Below are 16,456 nucleotides of genomic sequence, written 5' to 3'. Positions count from 1 at the left end.
GCTGATAAAACCAGGGAGGGTAAGCTACCCAAAATCTCTACCCAACTATAGCTTTAAACGCAATCATCATGCAGGAGGACTATTTCACAAGAGTCTATGGACTGGATTAATCCTCTTGTTTGTTCAATTAGCCCTCTCTTACGACTTCCCATTCATTGTAAAATAAAAGGGGGGAGGGCATTCAACCTTTGTGATTCCATGAGTACGGCAGTGGCATAAAAATGGTGTACACTATCTAGTTGCAGAATTCAAAACTAACTAGTTACACAATCTGGGCCGTATCCGGGATTCCTGTATGGTGAGGGGGGCACAGTAGAACTTTACAAAACGTAACAAAAATTCACTTACATGTATTCTTGTAACTTGTGTACGAGTCAGACAAGAATTAGAGGGCGGGCGGGATGGGGTTTAAACCGTGGAACCCCTCCACCCACTTGAAATAGTCTTTATATTTAGTCTTTTTTTTAAAAAAAAAGGAGACTGAAAAAAGCAAATCTTCGATGATTAAGCATGGGTATAGCTGATAAAACTCCCTGTAGCACCAAGCTGACTAAGCCCAACACGCATGAGCACACTCCTCCTCCACTCCAATTTATTAAAAGCTTCATTCTTTACCTCCCCCCCCCTCACGCGGATCCTTCAAATACTTCCTTGGGATTTAATCTCACCCCCTGTGGGGACAGCCTGATTTTCTTTCACCCAAATTGATGGCCACAATCTCTGACAATCTGGCATCCTTCATCCGTAATGAGTATTAGGATAAATTTTATAGATACTATTTCATTTTTTTTAGTACTACTGACAATGTCGCCCAACAGCCTCAAAAAAATTACATCAAGCTTAAACAAGTCCAATTTCAATTTATTAAGAATTTAAATTTTAATTAAGGATATAATTTCCTTTGGATTCAACATTAACAACTCTGCATTACCAACAGGGGCGGATACAGAATTAATGTTCGGATGGGGCATTAGCGAATTTTGACGTCTATTTGAGGCTACTTTAGTTCACAGAAAACACAATATTTAACAATTTTTTTTAAAAAATTTACCTTTCATGCATTTTGGGCATAAATAGGACTTTTAACTTACTAGGTAATACTAGATGTTGCTGTTTGGTTGTGAGTTTCCTCTCTATTCCCCTTGGTCATTTTGTAACAAATTTTTTTTTAGTTAAAACTCTTATTCCTCGATTCAATCAAATAGAAAAAGAGATATCGTTGTCGTACGATTCCCTGTGGTAAATAATATGTTTTGATTCTAATGTCTAGTCTTTGTGACGTATTTTCGTAAACCAATAACATTATTCTTATTTCTTGAGAGAAAAACAAACTTTTCTACACCTGATTGATTTAAAATGGTGTTAGTAATCAAACTATTCAATAATTTGTTCTCACTCGATGAACGTACATTATTCAAAACCTGATGGGTCCTTTTGTGTAAAGTTTTATGGTAGTAAAAAGAACGAAAAGTTTTGATGTTCATTTTTATAAATAATATCCTGTGTGCATTCAAAAACCGATTATACTACTACCACTACTACTAATAACCCTAGAACCCAACCGCCTGAGGCCAACACAGCTACGCACGCTCCTCCTCCATCCTATTCTATTCAAAGCCTGCCTTTTTACACCCTCCCAGGAAGTTTCCATTTCCTTTAAATCTTTCTTTATGACATCCACCCACCCCAACCACTGACGACTTGATTTTCTTTCCCACTTGAGGAGGGACACCCCTTGAGGAAAGTACAGCCTAGTAAACGGCACAGTATTCGTACGGGACTCTAATTAATGGATATTAAAACCAATTATAATTAATTATTATCTGTATCCTAAGAGACCGATAACGACAAATTCAAGTTCCTATATGTTCATAATAAGCAAAATTTCATTTCTTTTGAACTGATGGGGGCGTATCCAGGGTTTTTTCTAGGGAAGGATCTGTGTGTAGGGAGGGGTTTAACAAAAAAAAACCTTACAAAACACGTCAAATACTAGTTTATATACATTTTCATTACTTTTTTAAGAGCAAGATAAAATTTAGGAGAAGGTATTTCAAAGTCAGTAAACTCAATCTTACCCCCAGGATACGGCTTTGTCCTTAATGAGGATTATCTCCTGGAACACAGCCTCTGTGGTCTTAACTTAAGAAGGCAACAAAACAAAGATTTTACCTATCTAGGTGTCTTGTTAAGTCCCAACTACAGGCCCTTCTTTCATATCCCCCATCAATCAACATATTAAAACCATTCACGCCAAATAACGCGGAGTCTCCATCTCCTCCTGGGAAGACATAAAGTGTGGGATGGGTAAAGCGGATGTTGCCAACGACATCAGTTGGCACCAACGCTTGACAAATATCTGTTGTGTGCAGCATGTTGCTCACGAAATGGATAAAATCTTGGGTTCCATCGGTGAGCAAATTAGCTCTCTCAGCGGGATTGAGAGTTATCTGAAAATAAATGAAAAATAAATTATTTACACTAACTACAAAACAGGCTTAGTCCAAAAAGAACTTTGGAATGTTTCAAAAGCATTTCATGGCTGCAGCGTCAACTGCAACCCTAATTCTAATCGCTGTAAAAAGGCGAGGCCCTAGTATCCTTTAAACTTCATTATTTCGAGCAATAAGAGATGGATAATTTTTTTTAATACACTTTGAACAGAATTCCGATATAACAAAATCAAGTAAGAGAAAAATCATATGTTCTCAACAAGATCTTTTGTAGTGATCTTACCTCAAAGGTCTATCTTCAAATGTATCGCTGAACTTTATTAGACAAAGAAAAAACACGTGAATACAACTAGAAATGGAAAACCAGGCCAACATAGCCAAACGAAAACAAAAGGGACCAGACCAACGGTAAACCTGTATATACTTAGCTTTAAAGATATAGCTTTATAATATATATATATATATATATATATATATATATATATATATATATATACATAAATATATATATATATATATATATATATATATATATATATATATATATATATATATGTATACATATATTTAGTACCGGGAGCCCGGGTGGCAGCACCACCGGGCCCCGGCACTTGGCATGCCGCAGGCTTCTATCTATAGATTCTCATGGTCGCATGTCTTCTAACCGCAGACAATTTGAGACAATTTGCTGTCTTTGCTGTCATACTGCAGCTTTTCAAAGACATCTGAACATAAAAGCAAGTCTGATTTCTAACAACGATATCTACTAAGTTTCAAACCCTTGATTTTCCTTATTAAGGTTACTAAATTACTGTAACCTTTTGTTAAAATAAATACAAATATTTTTGCAATTACCAGCCGGCTGGCCCCGGCACTCGGCACGCAGCAGGCTTCTATATATGGATTCTCATTGTCGCTTGTCTTCTAACCGCAGATAATTTGCTGCCTTTTCATAGTGTTAATTTCAAAAATATTTGTTTATTAAAACCAAGCAACGTTTCTAACAACGATATCTACTAAGCTTCAAACTTTCAATTTTCTTTTTTAAGGTTTTTGAATTGTTTTAATCCCTTGTTAAAATATATACCAATGTTTTTGAAATTACCAGTTTTTGCTTTTTAACATCTTTTCCTACTAAGTCTGTTCAAAGATATTTGTTTATTAAAGGATTGTTAAAAGATTATTAATCGTTGTTCGAGAGTCCAATTTCTAACAACGATTTCTACTAAGCTTCAGACTTTTGGGTTTCTTTTTTAAGGTCTTTGAATTGTTGTAATCCCTTGTTGAAATGAATGCAAACTTTTTTGTAATTACTAATTTTTTGCTCTTTACGCAATTTAACGTCTTTTCCTATTGTATCTGTTCAAAGATATTTGATTAAAAAAAAAAAACTAGTTTTTTTTTAAATGAAAGTAAGGAGCGAGATTAAAACTTAAAACGAACAGAAATCACTCCGCATATGAAAGAGGCTTTTCCTATCAACGCCCCGCTCTTTACACTACAGTCTCTCTTAACTCTCTCTCTCAACTCTACATTTTAAAACAGTAAAAAACATTTAAAAAAAAGTCTCTCTTAACTCTTTCTCTTAACTCTACATTTTAAAACAGTAACAAACTTTAGCGTAAAGAGCGGGGCGTTGAGGAGGAAAAGCCCCTTTCATAAAAGGAGTAATTTCTGTTCGTTTTAAGTTTTAATCTCGCTCCTTACATTCATTTAAAAAACACTTGTTTTTTTTTTAATTTCTGGACGTTTTTGAATTAATGCATGGTTTGATCTTGTCTCTCCGCACATAAATAATTAAGACGAAATTTGCACATTAATTTTTTGGGACTAAATGGCTTTTTCATAGTTTTAATCGGAAGATTTTGAGAAAAAAGGAGCGAGGGAGGAGGCTTAGTTGCCCTCCAATTTTTGATTACTTAAAAAGGCAACTATAACTTTTAATTTTTTACGAACGTTTTCATTCGTAAAAATTTACGTAACTTACGAATTAACTTACATAGCAAACTTCTATATTCGTATGTTTTTACTGCGTGTATGAGGGGGCTCACCCCTCGTCGATACCTCGCTCTTTACACTAAAGCTTAAATTTTGTCCCAATTCCTTAAGAATGACCCCTGAATCACAAAGGCCGTAGAATAAATAGTTGAAATTACTAAAAATAAACTTTAGCGTAAAGAGCGATGTATTACGAGGAGGTAAACCCCTCATATGCGTAATAATTTCTTTTCGTTTTAAGTTTTAATGCTGCTCCTCGCTTTCAGTAGAAAAAACTTTTCATATTTATTTTTCATTGTTTTTTTAAAGAATGCTAGAAAATCCTGCGCCCCCCTCCATTGAAAGTCTCTTCCCCCATGAGAAGTTTCTCCATGGAAAGATCCTCCCACGTAACCCCCCCCTTCAACTCTCCCCCAAAACCAAAAAAATCCCCCTGAAAACATCTGTACACTTCCCAGTAACCATTACTATATGTAAAAATAGGTCAAAGTTTGTAGCTTGCAGCCCCTCCCGCGGGACTGCGGGGGAGTAAGTCGTCCCCAAAGACATAGTTATTAGGTTTTTCGACTATGTTGAATAAAATGGCTATCTCAGAATTTGGATCCAGTGACTTTGGGGGAAAATGAGCGTGGGAGGGGGTCTAAGTGCCCTCCAATTTCTTTGGTCACTTTAAAGGGCACAAAAAAAAACAAATAAACACGCACCCGTGATCTGTCTTCTGGCAAAAAATACAAAATTCCACATTTTGTCGATAGGAGCTTGAAATTTTTGCTATAGGGTTCTCTGATACGCTGAATGCAATGGTGTGATTTTCGTTAAGATTCTATAATTTTTAGGGGGTATTTCCCCCTATTTTCCAAAATGAGGCAAATTTTCTATGGCTCGTAACTTTTGATGACAAAAACTAAATTTGATGAAACTTATATATTTAAAATCAGCATGAAAATCCGATTTTGTTCATGTATCTTTTAGCATCAAAGCTCCGTTTTTTAGAGTTTCGTTTAATATTGAACCGGGTCGCTCCTCACTACAGTTCGTTACCACGAACTGTTTGAAAATATTGTTTATTTATATTGTAATTGTAATTGGGGTGAATAGATCCCCCTAGACTTAAAATACATTCTGTTGGAATCCTCGTTGAATCATCCCCCCCTCCCCTATAACTTGGAAAACATGTTTTTGTGTCTTCGTTTTAAAAAAAAAGGTGAAACATTGTTGTCCCCCTCCTTCATTTTCTGAATTGATGAATATAAATATTTCTCTTTCCTGTTATTAGAAATCCTATAATGCAATTAAAAATTTATTTAAGACAGTGAACATTTTCTGCCTTAATTAAAAGTTTTACCCGCTATTATCAGGGGCACCAATTCACGAAAATTTAGAAAATGGTAATATGTATTTTTCAGCATCAAGGGAGAGAGGGGGTGGCAAAATTATCGTTTTTCAACGAAGAATATCAAAAATAAAAATTTTTCCAATAAAATATCACCTCAAAAGAAGACATTTTCCAAATTTTGGCGCGCAAAAAACACAGAAGGGTGCACGCCCTCCCGACGCTCCCGATTCAATTGCCACCACTTATTATTATATTTTCATTTCACTTTAATTTTTGGGGTCTAATCAAAACTAAGGAAAAGACATTAGAAATCCAATTAAAATACAGAAATGCTTTAAGTGACGACCTTTCATATTATAAAATTATGTCTTTAATCATATAATTTTTCATTATATCATATATTTCGGATTAATCATATTAATCTTTTTCAATAGTATTAATAAATCCTGGAACACAAGCAATTTAGAATGGCAGCTTTCTTAGTGAAAATCAATGGTTTTTTGTTCACAGGTTTCTTCTCGATCGCTATGGGAAGAGGAATATTATTTCACCTAAAATCTACATGTACAAAATACGCATGTTTTACCTTTCTCAGCGACATGCGCACTGGACTTAATACTTAATTAATTTTTTTCTTTTCTGAGGGCTTCAAAGTTAAAAGCATACTAATCGGAACAATAGAAACTACAGGTTGGAGGGACGGGAGCGTGATACTCAACTTCAGAAACGCACGTTTAGAAGGGTTTTTTTAACGCCTGCCCCCCCCCCTGAATATCAGAATATTGATAATTTTATACCAGTTTCATATACATTTTGCAGAAATCAATGTTACTGCTTCGGAAATTTGTTACTCCTAAAATAAAGTCGTACATGCGAGTTTGCTTACTGAATTCAGAGGGAGGTTTCCACGTAAAAAAAAAAAAAAAAAAAAAAAAAAAAAAAAAAAAAAAAAAAAAAAAAAAAAAAACTTTCTTATCTCAGGAAGTAATGATCCATGAAAGTTTTGCTTGCCTTTTTGGTTGTTAGATCCCCCCCCCCCATCTTCAAAACATAAAATATTTTCTTTTTATGACTTGTAAAAAGAAAAATAACAAGAGACGCAATATATTGCTTCACGAGTCAGTTTTGCAATCATCGAATAATTAAATCTTCATGAATTATTGAATACTCATAGAAGAATACAAACAAGGAAAATGTCAATCCAGAGACATAATTAGAAATTTATTCCAGCAAACTATATTGAATTTTTTTTTTGACATCTTATGAAAATAAGCAGTCAATGTTTGCTTAGACGAAGCTACCACACACTGAATAAGAATTTCATACTCTTTAGCAGTCACTGTGCCTTTATAACTAGACACACCTCCGGGGGGGGGGGGGCTGGCTGTGCCCTTTGAAAATTTTGCCTCCACTAATATACTACTACTACTACTACTAATAACTCACTGCAGCACCAAGCCGCCTGAGGCCAACACAGCTACGCACGCTCCTCTTCCAACCTAATCTATTTAAAGCCTCCCTCTTTACACCCTCCCAGGAAGTTCCCATTTCCTTTAAATCCTTATTTATGACATCCTCCCAACCCAGACAAGGACGACCTGCTTTCCGTGTAGCCCCAGACGGTTGGCCAAAAAGGACTTTATGACATCCTCCACTAATATTGTTACAACTATTTGACTTCCATAGGAGCCAGTGTACATTTTGCTGAAAGATCAAAATAAATTCCTGTAAATTGTTTTATTTTTCATCCATCTCTCTCTCTCTCTCTCTCTCTCTCTCTCTCTCTCCCTCTCTCTCTCTCTTTTTCTTTCTCTCTGATTAAGTGATTAAGTGTATTTGTATTCCCCCTCCCTTACATACCACGTAACCTTTGTGGGGATTGCCTTCTATTTGCTGCTTGATTTTTGTCTGTGAAATCTTTATCACAGTTACCCTGTAATTCTTCTTTTTTTTCTCAGGCCAATCGCTTGTTATTTTATAGGTTTTTTTTTCGAAGTTTTCCCCTTCCAAAATGTCCATAATTCCTGAAATAAATTTTTACAGGTATGCCTGTTTCTTGGCGCCAAGTATTTCACTTTACTGATTATTATTATTGCTTTTCATTACACCTAACTACTTTTATGAATTATATTACTCTTAAACCTTTTAATTATTACTTTTCATTTATGGCTAGAATTTAATGCAATATTTTCCCTTTCTGCAACTTTTTGTCACACACACCCACAGGAATTTATGGTATGTCGCTAAGAGCTAATTCTTTGACCGGATGGGGTTAAGAAAAAAAGAGCAAGCGAACAATAAAATAAATACAGAATTTTTTTTGGAATTTTAGGATTTTCAGGATAAATGAGCACCAACTTTGAAGTCACTATAGATAGCCTACCGATAGGTCTATTGGGGTTACGTTTATATGCATTTTTGTTACTTTTTTGCGATTCGGACATAACTTCGGAAAGGGAGAGGGGAGGTTAAAAGTTGGTATCCCCCATGGGTACAGAAATTGATTGGGGCTATTATAAATCCTGAGGAACCCACATATGATCTCCGATTTTTAGCTCATCGTTATTTTGTCAAAGAGTTTTCAAGAGAGTTAGATTCGTGAATTGGTTTCTCTGTTTTAGGAAATACCTGATTTAATTCTTATATTTTGTGTCACTGAAACGTAAATTTCAAGATATTTTTGTATCATCTACACTTAGTGGCACTAGTATTAGAAGTACAGCATTACTATCAGTACTATTAGAATTTAAAGCTGTAGTTATATACAGCTTTTATATACAGGACCTCGTGACTAAGAGCTTTAATCCCGACCGGCATTAAGCCCCTGATTTTCGTTTTAAATCAATCTGTTGATTCTAAGAATGTTGTTAGAGCTCATACCAAATGAGCTCTTGGCGCTTCTGACCTCCTCACTAGTTCCATATGAGCTCTTAGCTCTTGTTTAGCTTTTGATTTACATACAAATCCTCGGGATTAAATTTTGTACTTCTTGCCAGAAGAAAGATCACGTATGTGTCTTTATTTATTTGCTTGTTTTTTTGTGTGTTTTTTTTTTCGTTTCTTTTGTTTGTTTCTCCAGGGATGATTATAAAAAGCCTGACGTTGCTATTTTATCCAACATAGTTGGAGGGTCTAATAATTATGTCCTTAGAGATAAAATGACCTCCCACAACCCTGGGGAAAGGTCTTTTAGTTATAAAACTTGCACATTGTTTACGTATAGTATTTGTTATTGCGAAATAGGCATACATTTTTCGGGCGGGGAGGGGAGGACGAATTTTTTGCGGGGATAGGGGACTTTACACAGGGAGAATTTTCTTTTGAGAGAGAATTTTTCAGGGTGAAATTTTCAGGGTAAATTGTATACTGGGGGAATTTGCCAGAATTCCTGTACAAAATTTCTTTATATGTCTTGCTTTCTCGTTATTAATAAAAAAACAAGTTTTTTAAATGAAAGTAAGGAGCGACATTAAAACTTAAAACGAACAGAAATTACTCCGTAAATGAAAGGGGCTTTTCCTTCTCAACGCCCCGTTCTTTATGCTAAAGTTTGACTCTTTCTCTTAACTCTACATTATAAAACTTTAGCGTAAAGAGCGGGGCGTTGAGAAGGAAAAGCCCCTTTCATATACAGAGTAATTTCTGTTCATTTTAAGTTTTAATGTCGCTCCTTACTTTCATTTAAAAAACCTTTTTTTTTATTTAATTTCTGAACGTTTTTGAATCAATGCATGTTTTGATTTTGGCTCTCCGCAGAGGAATAATTAAAACGAAATTTGTATATTTATTTTTTTTTGGCTAATTGGCTTTCTCATAATTTTGATCGAATGGTTTTGAGAAAAGAAGAGCGGGGGAGGAAGCCTAGTTGCCCTCCGATTTTCGGTTAATTAAAAAGGCAACTAGAACTTTTAATTTTTTACGAATCTTTTTATAAGTAAAAGATATACGTAACTTATAAATTAGATTACGTAAAGAACTTTTGTATTCTTATGTTTTATAACATATATGAGGGGGTTCCCCCCTTGTCAGTACCTCGCTCTTTACACTAAAGCTTAAATTTTGTCCCAATTCATTAAGAATGACCCCTGAATCACAAAAGCTGCAGAATAAATAGTTGAAATTACTAAAAATACTTTGGCGTAAAGAGCGAGGTATTAGGAGGAGGTGAGCCCCTCATATGGGTAATAAATTCTGTTCGTTTTAACTTTTAATGCTGCTGCTTACTTCCAGCTGAAAAAAAACTTTTTCATTGTTTTTTTTTTTAAGTAATGCTAGTAAATCCTGCGCTCCCTTCATGGAAATTTTCTTCCCCCATGACAAATTCCTCGATGGAAAGTTCCCCCAGCATATTCCCCTCTTCTCAACCCTCCTCCAGCCAAAAAATCCTCCTGAAAACGCCTGTACACTTCCCAATAACCATTACTATATGTAAGCACTGGTCAAAGTTTTGAACTTGTAACCCTTCCCACGGGGACTGTGGGGGAGTAAGTCGTCCCCAAAGACATAGTTATAAGGTTTTTCGACTACGCTGAATAAAATGGCTATCTTAGAATTTTGATCCGTTGAATTTGGGAAAATAATTAGCGTGGGAGGGGGCCTAGGTGCCCTCCAATTTTTTTGGTCACTTAAAAAAGGCACTAGAACTTTTAATTTCCGTTAGAATGAGCCCTCTTGCAACATTCTAGGACAACTGGGTCGATACGATCACCCCTGAGAAAAAAAAAAAAACAAATAAACAAATAAACACGCATCCGTGATCTGCCTTCTGGCAAAAAATATAAAATTCCACATTTTTGTAGATAGGAGCTTGAAACTTCTACAGTAGGGTTCTCGGATACACTGAATCTGGTGGTGGGATTTTCGAACTTTTCATTTCCGTTAGAATGAGCCCTCTTGCGACATTCTAGGACCACTTGGTCGATACGATGACCCCTGGGGAAAAGAAAAAAAAACAAACAAATAAACACGCACCCGTGATTTGTCTTCTGGCAAAAAATACGAAATTCCAGATTTTTGTAGATAGGAGCTTGAAATTTTTGCTATAGGGTTCTCTGATACGCCAAATGCAATGGTGTGATTTTCGTTAAGATTCTATGACTTTTAGGGAGAGTTTGAAAAAACTTGTTTTTTATTTGATAATATAATGAGACCTTACGATATACAGCTTCAAGCCTGATTTTTCAAAATCAAGTAGAGTAAAAGAAAAAGAAAAAGATTGTTCACGCCTTTTGCCTTCACAAACAAAAGCCATTTCCTAATCCTGAATGAAAACAAATGCTTAATGGTTTCTGTCACTTTAAATTCCCGAATCTCATTTCTTTGTGATTGATCAATCCCAGAATGGTTCCCGAACAAAGTACGGGGTAAATGGATTACGGTATGACCGCTGACTAATGACAGGTCAGTATTCCCACATCGGGATAGGGAAGGATACTGAATATATTCCGAAGTAGACAATCAAACTTATTGGAAGATAGAATAATTTAAGGTTTATTACAAAAGGATGAAATAATAATCTTACTCATAGAATAAATATCTGATGGAGGGAAATGAGTTGTGACGGAGACTTGTTGCAATAATAGATGGCTCGTCCTCTTCAAGTGAATGGTTCTATATCAAGTTAAATATAAAGTTTTTTTCAACTGAAAGTAAGGAGCAACGTTAAGACGAACAGAAATTATTCCGTGAATGAGGGGGCTACCCCTTCCTCAAAGTTTACTCTTTACGCTAAGGTCTTCTTTAAAAATACTTTTCATTCAAATTCAATCGCCCTTTTACTTGAGCAGTCTTTTTTAAAAAATTTTTTCCAAAGGTCAAACTTCAGCATAGTGAGCGAAGGTGCTGTCATCTACATAGGACATAAACAGGGACGGCTGCTGTCATATACGAAATAATTCCTTCTCTTCTTAAGCTTGCTCCTTACTTTCTGTTGAAAGAATTTATTTTCTTTATTTAATTTCCTAGCCTTTTTCAAGTGATGCCAGGAAATCATCTCCTTCCCGTGTAAAACTTTCTGCTGAAAAATCCCCCCCCAAAAAAAAATTTGCTCTGAATATAAAATTCTTCCTGTGGAAAATCACTCCTCGCAAAAATCCTCCTCTAAGTTTCCGTTTATTTCCCAACATAAATGCTACATGCAAGCAATATGCAAATTGCATAGCTTACAGTTCTTTCCCCGATGTCTGTGGAGGATCTTTTCATCCCCAAAGGCATAGTTATTGTATCTTTCAACTATGCTAAATCAAATGACAGATGTCTTTTTGGAAAAAGGAGCGCAAAAGGGCTATTTGCCCTTCAATCTTTTTTATCATTCAGAAGGCACTTGTACTTTCGATTTCAGTCTGAATAAGCCCTCTCCCAATCTTCTAAGACTGTTGGTTCAATACAATCATTCCTGGGGAAAAAAACAACAAATAAACATGAATCCGTGAGCTTTCTCCAGGCAAAAAATACAAAATCAAAGAAGCTTAAAACCGCTACAGTAAGGCTCTCGGATATATGGAATCTTACAGCGTCATTTTTGTTAAGATCACTTTATTTTTTTAGGAGGAGTGGGAGTCCTCCTTTTCCAAACATCGGAGGAATTTTCTCTTGCTCTTAGCTTTTGATGGATATAACATTAAACTTAATTAATTTTATATATTTGGAATCAGCATAAAAAGCCAATCCTATTCGTGCATCAATAATTATCAAAATACTATTTTTAGAGTTTCTTTTACTATTGGACCTAGTCAGTCCTCACTTACATTCGTTACCGCGAACTTTTTGAAAATATTAAAGAACAATTTTAAGTCGACAGAATTTATTGGGATTGATTCTCATTATTCTACTGATTGTGAAGTATATTTTTCAAAATTTTTTGATTTTTCTCTTTCAGTAACAATGTCAAATAAATTAAATTAAAGTTTTAATTAGCAGATAAATTTGTGAGAATAGTCTAAAGCTTTTTTCCCGTTTGCAGTACTCAAAGTGGCAATACCTCTAAATACAAAGCAACTCTCATTGAAATTTTCCGAACTTTACAAAAGACCGTGGAACTAAAGATTTTTACTGGATTGCATTACCTTGGATACGGTGTTCCCACAAGAAATCCCTTAGAAACAGACTAAATGCTATAAGCTTATGTCTGGATGGTAAAATAACAGCATGTCTGAACGAATTAGAAAGACCTTGGAGTGAAAAGAACTGGAAAAAATTCGCAATTTATGGTAAAAGAGAAATCTTTGAAAATGCTGGCAAGGATCCAAATAACAGGATCAAAGTTGGTCAAGTTGGAAAGGTCTTAAGAAGATTTATTCGGCGTTTTTTCGCTTCTAAAATCTAATTAAATTTGCCAACATCTTTTTTCTGTCAAACCAGGAGGGGTTAAAAGTTTTTATTTTTGGCAGATAGGTAGGATTCATCATGTTGAGTTTACACTGATTATAGAAAACCTAAATGCAAATTTCTTGGCTCCTTAGAGCCCCATTAGAAGCTAAGTCTCCTCCCCCTAGGAACATTTTATGGGTGGCTATTGACCAATAAGCCCTTCCCCTGTCCTGCCAAAGTTGTTGCCCATGATGGATTTATTCTTATTAGCTTTTCATATGAATTTTGCATCAAAACCCATTTTAAATTTTTGGATCATTCAAGTTTTTAAGATAACTTCTTTTCTCTATTTCGTTTTTGATTTTATTTTTTATAGTGATTAATTTTTCAAACATTGGGATTAACCATTAAAATTTCATAAATTCAAAGAAAAAATTTACAGAAACTATGAAAGGTAGACATTTTCTTTTTAATTAAGTTTTTTTCCTTTTTTACCGTTTCTCCTTTCCTCTGTTGTTTGCAGTGTTACTGCATAACGAGGTTTTCAGTAATAATAATAATAATAATAAAATAATAATACAATAATTATTTTTTCGAGTAGGCATAAAATAATTGTTCCTAACAAAACTATCTTTTTAAGGCGACCCTCCCCCCCTCCAAAAGGAAAATGAATTTATTCGTACGTTTTATACGTTTTTAAGATTTAAAAACGTGTCGCGATGAAAAAACGTTCAAACTTAATTTTTGGAATCAATGGGTTTAATTTCTTTTTTAATTAGCAGTTTCACAATAAAGAAATCTGAGATTCGAAATCACGTGACATCACAAAACCGCTGTTATTTCTTCAATTTTCATCGCCTGCAATTAATGCAACTAAACGTTCATTGTCGCAGAAATGGAGAGTAGGGGACAGGTTGCAAACCTTAGAAAATCAGTTTCACCCTTAAATATCCAATCAATTTACACTCAACTCACTTCAACAACCAAACAGTTTGAAATCCGAAGCTATGTTTCATGCTATTAACCGAAAACCCAATCTGGTACTTGTATGATACACGCCCTACTGCTCAATTTGTTCATTCATTGACGCATTATAGAACCGTTTTTTTTTTTTTTTTTGTTAGTTTTCCTTCAGCTTAGCGTGAGACAAGACAAAGAGAAGTGATAGAATAGACGGGAAATTCATAATAAGGGCTATATATTTGCACATTAGGGGGTGGGGGTAAAGTATTTGGACAGTTTGAAGTTAAAAAACAATTATTATTACATAATATGCAGAATAATTCTACCTGACACATTAGGCATGCAGACCGCTATACTCTACCCCACTCCATGCCCTAATATGCAAACATATAGCCCAGAATTGCTTCTAAGTATTATGTTTTTAACTTACTTTGGTATATTTCATTAGGATTGAGAGTCAGAGAAACATATTAGAAGAAGATTAGGTAGGGCGTGTATCATACAAGTACCTCCTAATCTGTATGTGAATCTTTCAAAGAATCTGTACAGCCACTTCTGATCTTATATTTAATTTTAAATTTAATCTATCCTTTAATTTAGAGGGTCCTGAAATAAAGTAAAGTAGCAAATCGAGCTCTTCAGCAAAAAGAAAAATTATGTCAGTAGGCCTATATAGTATTCCATATGGTTTATTATATTCTATATTCAAGAGCCATCCTAGTTAAGTGTTTGGCACACTGGGTTGGGAATCCTTTATCCAAGGTGGACGGGTTCGATTCCTAGCGTGGCCGGTAATTTGGTTTGGGATGGGGGTCAGTGGTATGACTCTTCAAGCTCAGCCAGAGTCAATCCAGCTCTAAATGGGTACCAAGATAAATCTGGGGATGGTAAGCAGAAAGGTTGTGCAAAAGCACAGAATGGCTGGCCCCAACCCTCGTTGTACTTTCTGGCCGAAAGGCCATAAAATGGAGATCAGCACTGCCGGTTTGGACGTTAAGAGTCTTGCTTACTTTACTTATATTATGTAAGTCATAATTTATTTTTGTTGCTGTTATTAAGGATTTCATTCTGAAAATTTTGCTAAATGTTGATAATATCAAAGAAAATAATTTAATATAGAAACAAAATAATAAATTCAAGAAGAACATACGTCGCTGGATTGGACTGGAATGTACCAGGCATACCACAGGAAAACAAGGATGAGTATTGTCCGCCTTGTGAGCTTGATAGTGCTTTCATACTACACGCTAGAACCTGTCGCACCAGCATAACTTAAAACTTTACGCAACGATATTTAATATTACGGAAAAAAATTTGTCCGCAACGTAAGCTTTGCCAAGAAGACGCGAGCTCTATATAGAATTTCATATTTGTGTTACGTTACAGAAAAGTCGACATAAAAGCAAGAAAATGGAATTTCTTGATGAGAAATTAATAAATTTTGATAATAAGCAGACAAATGTTTCCCAGAAGGAAGATGACGTTGCAATTTCATCGCAAGCCATCTTTCATAACCATTTAGTTAGTTACCATTAGAATAACCACAAACTTTGAATATTCATTACATATTTATTATTTTAAATAGTAAGTTAATGACGGTTGCGGTGAAGCTCAAACATGGGCGCTTCAAACAGCAGAGGATTTGCTAAATTTTTTTTCTCTCCGAGCATCAAAAAATGTGCCATTCTTGAAATTTTAGTAACCAGACGTTTTTTGCCATTTGGATTGACCAAACGACGCAATGCAATCCTCTATAAAAGCAGTCATTTCATATTAAATGAAATAAAATATAATAAACAAATATATAAAGTATGTATAATAAAGAATAAATATTATAAAACTGAAAAAAATTCATGTAAAACGTCCATGTAAACAGTAAAATCTTTGCGACATAAGCTATATGGCACAACCGCCTACTTCACATTCTTCATCTGTAGAAAAAGCGTTGAACTACTACACAATATACAAATTCTTGCAAGGCTGCTAAGGATCCGTTCAAATAGGCACCAAATTTAGCATCAAAAACACGTGCAAAACCACGATTAGCACCAAAAACACGTGCAATTTGTATACTTGAAACCAAACACCGTTGCAGAAAAGGCGCGCATAAAAACTCAAATACAGGATGATATTGAAAACTTGTTCGCTGGCTTTTTTACCACATATAAAGACCAAGATTTATGTTACAAACATAAAGACATTTTTTAAACTAATATAATGTCCAGTAGGGAAGCGGTTCATTTAATGACATAAATTTCCAAAAATTGTAATTTTTGCCATTCCGTTATTTTGGTACGGCACATGAGAATGTGTTCTTTCATCCGAAAATATGTCCTGTTGGCAACCCCGGTCTTTGGTATTCGTTTGACTGACCGCATGCCAAATCGACTGTTTTCAC

The 16,456-nt window shown here is 35.0% G+C and overlaps 1 protein-coding gene across 1 annotated transcript in view; it reads right to left on the bottom strand.

Annotated features, from left to right (window-relative positions):
* The window catches only part of LOC136040979 (uncharacterized), a 240,024-nt gene that overhangs the window by 127,290 nt on the left and 96,278 nt on the right, over nucleotides 1-16,456 (bottom strand). Inside the window, 1 exon segment of the mRNA XM_065725455.1 lies at nucleotides 2,173-2,450. Within this exon segment, the coding sequence (XP_065581527.1) occupies nucleotides 2,173-2,450 (278 nt within the window).

Source organism: Artemia franciscana, chromosome 21 (genome assembly GCF_032884065.1).
Source record: "Artemia franciscana chromosome 21, ASM3288406v1, whole genome shotgun sequence".
In the NCBI taxonomy this organism is placed as follows: domain Eukaryota; kingdom Metazoa; phylum Arthropoda; class Branchiopoda; order Anostraca; family Artemiidae; genus Artemia; species Artemia franciscana.
The sequence above is the reverse complement of the archived record's forward strand: the minus strand, read 5'-3'. Positions and strand labels throughout refer to the sequence as shown.